At 36.7% G+C, this 6069-nt stretch overlaps 1 protein-coding gene across 1 annotated transcript; it reads right to left on the bottom strand.

The window, feature by feature from the left end:
- Nucleotides 1-2371: 2371 nt before the first annotated feature.
- Nucleotides 2372-4219, bottom strand: LOC142618328 (berberine bridge enzyme-like D-2). Its single transcript, XM_075791243.1, has one exon. The coding sequence runs from the start codon at nucleotides 4115-4117 to the stop codon at nucleotides 2420-2422; it is 1698 nt and encodes a 565-aa protein (XP_075647358.1). The 5' UTR covers nucleotides 4118-4219; the 3' UTR covers nucleotides 2372-2419.
- Nucleotides 4220-6069: the final 1850 nt, after the last annotated feature.

A 6069-nucleotide genomic window follows, 5' to 3' on the forward strand; every position in this document is an offset into this window, starting at 1 on the left:
TGTACACTATGTGTAAAACACATCATGAGCAATAAATTTTTTCATTAGAGCATCCTTATTAAAGGTGCTAAAAATGCTAAATGTTATTTTTTAGCATTTTTATCACCTCAAATAATAAAAACCCACTTCCATCAAACATGCTAAATCTTAAAAGATTTAGCACCAAGCTACAGTGAGCTTGTATTGATACAAGCTCACTGTAGCTGCATTGTAAAAAAAAAAAGAAGAGTTTTTTATTCCCCCAACGGATCTATTTATTTTCTCTCTCTCTCTCGTTCTTATCTCACTTCTCTCTTCCCTCTTCTCTCTTATCTCTCTAGTGTTTCATGATCTGTTGTGGTTCGGCATCGTCTCTTCTTCCAAAACCCGATCTCTGCTCATCGCTAGTCACTGCTCGTAGCCGATCACTCTCATCGCTAGATCGTCGGTGGATGGGTATGGTTTTGTGGTGGACCGGTGGTGGTGGATGGGTATGGTTTGTGATTTGGTGGGTATCGGTGGTGCTTAGTGACGGTTTTGACGAGGTTGAGATCGGGGTGGTGGGTTTTGGTTGGGGTTGCGATCAGGGTGGGTGGATGGTGGTGGGTTTTAGGCCCGATGGTTAGATGTTCTGGGTCACAGTGCGATGTTACTGGGTAGTGGGTCGTGGTTTTTATCTTGATTTTGGGTCACTGATGGTCGTGGGTCGTGCTCTTGGGTTGCGGGTGTGATGGCGTTTGAGATCGGCGTGATGGCTTTTGAGATCGTATGTTTGTTTCGGGTTTGATTCTCATCGTGGCTGTGGGTGTGGTTTTGGTGATGGGTTTTTGGCCATGGATGGTGATGGTCATGGGTTTGGTTGGGTTAAGTTGGGTATGGTTGGTGATGGGTTTTGGTTGGGCTTGAGATTGGGGTGGGTGGGTGGTGGGTTTTGTGGTGGCTGTTGTGGCTATTGGTATTGGGGTAAGGCTAGGCTGCGGTGGTGGTTGGCAGTGGCTAGCCTTAGGTGTGGGTTGTGCCGTGGGTTAGGAAAGATGGAGAGATAGTGGGAGAGAGACAGAGGGAGAGTGAGAAATATTAAAAAAATGAATAAAAATATTAAAGAAAGAATATTTAAATAAAGTTGTAAAAAAATAGAATGTTTGATGTTTGGTATATTGTAAAATGAGATGTTAAAATTGTAAAAGTAGTGTTTTGAGATTGTAAATGCTAAAATTTTTACAATTGTTGATGAGAATGCTCTTATAGTTCTAGACCCATTTGCGGATTGGTGCTTTGTAAAGAAGAGAAATCGAGGGGGAAAAAAAAAACCCAAATCCAAAATTTAACCTAAATAGCATAAAATTTGGGTTCAAGTTACATCTGATGTAATTTTAAATAATGTTACACCACCCAATATTTTTTCATTAGATGTAAATTTTGACAAATTCACAGTTGGATTACATTAATTTCGTATATACTCCATGCTTACAAAATTTAAAAATGATCGAAGATCAATAACCATGCCATTAATTAATTTTTGAAATTCAAGTTTTTGTAATTTGAAATAATGTATCAAAGATGAGTTTATGAATCGAATGATAAATTACATATAATTGACATGCAAATTAGCATATATGTTAAGAACATATAGAACATGTAATTTAAAGAATCCATAGAGATCTAATTAATGATTTATTCTTAAAATAGACATTTCTTGTAGCTATCACGCTGCATCACTTGCATGATCGAGATTCTCTATGGTTATATCGGTGTATATGTGAATCGAAATTAGGCATACATCTTATTGTAAAAGTGGCAAATGTGATATATCAGAGGATTTGATTTGTTATATCGTATTATAGATATAACGACATGTTGTATATGCACGTACGCAGAATGTCATATTTTACTTTTACTTATTTTTATTGAAGGGAAGTACGTACAGTACTAAAAGTAGTGTGTGGAGATAGGGTAACGGCAGAATCACAGAAAATTCAATAGTTTTTACGATACTCATTTCCGATATCAAATGGATATATAATGTATTGTTAACCTCTGTGCCTTTACGGTTATCACTCATTGGGGTTTGTCTATGATCTGTACGTAGTCGCATTGAAGGCAACAATAATCTAGCCTGAATGAAGTTGGCTTAAAGTACATTCTCATCTAGTAGTATGCTTGGAACTCAATATGTAATGTAATCATGGGAACTAATCGAATTAATTAGGTCACATTTGTTGTCCTTGTGTTCTGCGACTTAGCATATTGTGCGGCTGTAGAATTTAATTTGAGTTTTAGTAAGAGCGCAGAGATAAGCACATAGAAACCGGAACAACTTTCACATTAGGAAGACAATACAAACATATCTAGTTTCCGGCTGTGATTCTATATATTATGCAGACACATTAGAATACAGATTTTAATTTGTTGGTAACTTTCCATTTTACATCTCAGGATCTCACTCTTTATTTCTTTGCTTTGAAACTGGTTGGGAATTTGGAGGAATACCTTGTTGATTACGAAAGACATTATTTGGATCAATGAGTGTCTTGACTCTAACTAGTCTATCGTAATTTTTCAAGAAGTACTTTTCACCCCATAGCCTGGCAATCTCTACGGCATCCTCTGGTTGAACACTAGGACTAACCAATTTCATCACTCCAAGGTCAAAGTCCATGTAATTAACAAAAGCAGCCCTAGGACCACTTGAAACAAATGGTGCCATTGAATTATAGAATCCTCTTATCCAATCTATGTACTGGCTGCTTTTGTTATTATCTTCTTCTTTCCAAGTCACCAGGTACTGAATTGAAAAAAGGTTGCCTCTTCTATGTGGAAAAGGGATGTAGTCACTGCTTATATTTTGCATAATCCCACCATAGGGGTCTAAGATGATATGACCCTTGGGCTCCTTCTCAAGAGTGTCCAGGGCAGCCCTTATGCCCATTAAAGAAATTGGAGTTCTCACATAGTCAGATTTGGCCTTGAAAAATCCCTTGTCTTGCAGATACCTATTTTTCAAGTCCGAGACTGAGCTTCCATTGCTTAGGCCAGAGAAGAATACAACTGATTCAATCCAAGTCATTTCCTTGCAATCTTCTTCAACTATACCCAACTCAGGAAACACCTGTTTTAGAATGGAAATGGCTTTGCTCCTAGGACCCAGATAAAAGCCGTTAAACGAAGCTGATATTCCGGGACTTATAGCTTCTGGCAGATTAGCACCGACGAAACATGATAAATAGAAGTTATCTTCTAAGTAGGGTGCAACGTATTGCCACTTGTTCACTAACTCTGCTACATGGCTTTTGGTGCCTGGTCTAGACACTGTGAAAGCAGTCACAGTTGGTGGCACTTCCAACAATTTGATTTTCCAAGAATACACAATCCCCCAAACACCACCACCACCACCTCTAATTGCCCAAAACACATCCTCTCCCATAACTTCCCGAGATAACAACTGTCCATTAGCATCAATAAGAAGTGCATCCACCAAATTATCAGCTGCAAGTCCATATTTCCTGGATAGCAAGCCAAATCCACCACCACCAATATGCCCACCAGCCCCTACAGTGGGGCATGATCCAGCTGAGAATCCATGACTACCTTTGCTTGACTTAGCAATGGCATAGTAGGTCTCACCCAGTGTGGCTCCCCCCTCCACCCAGGCCGTTTCAGTTTCCAAATCCACCAGAACTCGGTTCAAATTCATCATGTCAATAATGACAAATGGACCTCCATCAGTGGCAACATACGAAGTTCCTTCATAGCTGTGCCCACCGCTTCTTACTCTAATTTCCAATGACCATTCTCTGCAGCAAATCAAAGCGTGCAGTAGCTGGTCCACAGTCTCCGGCAGTATAATGGCTATTGGCTTAGGAATCGTGGACTCCACGAACCTCAGATTTTGAATGGAAAAGTTGAGGAGCTTAAAGTAAGCTGTTGGCTGATCATCGCTTTCTAAGTCCCCAGGGAATGTGGTGAAGTTTTTAATGTTATGATGAGTCAAACAAAAAGTGATCATGTGATCAGTGGCTGCAGCCACAGCTGTGGATGCAGACAAACAATAAGGAACAAGAAGTAAGGCTAGGAAGAATTTCACGATTAAAAAAGGAATTATTAATGAGTTGTTCTTCTCACTCTCGGGCTTCATCATGGCTTAATTGTAACAGTAGTGCTAGATTTGAAGCTGTTGGTTTGAGAATATCTATGGAGAAATTATTGTGGAGTTGGGAGGATATATAATCTGATATGATTCGTTGGGTACAAAGAGATATGGGTGGCCGGCCATTTATTTTTAATTAGTAGTTTTTAGAGTTTGAGCAAAGTGCAACTCTTTTGAATACGCAATCGCCTCAAAAATACCATAGAAGGCGACAAAACTTCTCTGCATGAAATTAAAAGAGGTTAGATGTACATGTAGACTACAATGGTAGAGTGTAGCAGAGAGACTCGTGTAATTTTCAGCATGAATGACATAATTATAATAAATTAATTAATACTAATAAATAAAAAGCTGGATCCCCAATTTATAACATACATATGCATGCATGCATGCCGGCCAACCATTTATCCAAGGCTGCCCACGTTTTGCTTATTTGTCTTTTTTTTTTTTTTTTTCCCGAGTGACATTATTAAAAGAGTATGTATAACGGAGCTATATATATATATATATATATATATATATATATATATATATATATATATGTATGTATGTATACTATCATGTGATGTTCTTCGAAGGATTCTGGTTTATTTTTAAACTACGCCTGCCAGACCTTCGTCTTCATAGTTTGATTGGGTAACTTCTACCAGGATGGGTCTTTTACACACACACACACGTGTGTGTGTGTATATATATATATGATCAATGATTAGTAGTCATTAATATTTTCGTCGCCCTTGATTTATCTGAAATTCCTAACATCAAGCTTAATTAAAAAATTCATGATAAGATAATAAAGAACTTCAAAAGCCAAGGGCATATGCTCCCCTCCCTCTGCCACTGAAGGGGACTCAAGAAAAAAGAATTCAGGGATTAAAATCTGATTTGGAGGATATATATAAACTAAATTTTAAAGGAAACACCCGTGTGAACGAATGAGAACGAGAAAGAAAAACATAAATTACAGAAATAGAGAAGATTCGATAGCTAGAACTAAAGTATACATGTAGAAAAGGGATTGACAAGCTTACTTAAAAGTGGGTAGGCGGACTGGCTGCTATGTCCCGCAACTTACCGAATCAAATTGATGAAGTTTGAAATTTAAGTAATTTACTAGTTACAGGTAAGGATATTATTTTTTTCAAGAGATGCTATCTCGACAATATTTTTACAACAAATCATAGATGGTTAGTTGTTATTGGTTCTATTTTGTACTCACCATTGAAATTATTTTTCTACTCCCCTAACAACAATCGGTAACAACTTATTATATAAGATTTGTTGTAAAAATATTATGAAAATATTGTGAATATAACATCTCTCATTTCGTATTCTACTAAGCTTTGTTTTATTTTCAATCTATATTTAATTAATAGGAGTTGGTTCCTCTTTTTTAGGATTAGATTGTAAGCTTTGTTTTATTTTCAATCTATATTTAATTAATAGGAGTTGGTTCCTCTTTTTTAGGATTAGATTGTAATGAGTTGATGTCATCCTTGGTTATTTATGTACATTAAATGTATTAATAAAAAGTAGTCTCATCATATGCGCACATATGGGATGAGCCTCTTTTTATTTTAAGTTTAATGTTATAATTTTTCAATTTGAATTTGTCTATTGTTAAAGAGGTTACAAGGGAAGGGTTTTTAAGAAGCTAAAATTTAGAATTTTGAAAATTAGTAAAATGCTTGATTTGGTGTGTGCTATTTTTTAGGAAAAAAAATGTATCAAATATGTGTGAGATATATTTAAGGACTTAGTTTAGATCTAGTGTATCCAGTGTACTGGACTGAGTTAGATAGTGACACGTGCCTAAAATTAGTAAAATGCTTGATTTGGTGTGTGCTTTTTTTTAGAAAAAAAAAATGTATCAAACATGTGTAAGATATATTTAAGGACTTGGTTTAGATTTAGTGCATCCAGTGCACTGGACCCGATTAGAT

The sequence above is a fragment of the Castanea sativa genome, chromosome 12 (assembly GCF_040712315.1).
Source record: "Castanea sativa cultivar Marrone di Chiusa Pesio chromosome 12, ASM4071231v1".
NCBI classification, from domain to species: domain Eukaryota; kingdom Viridiplantae; phylum Streptophyta; class Magnoliopsida; order Fagales; family Fagaceae; genus Castanea; species Castanea sativa.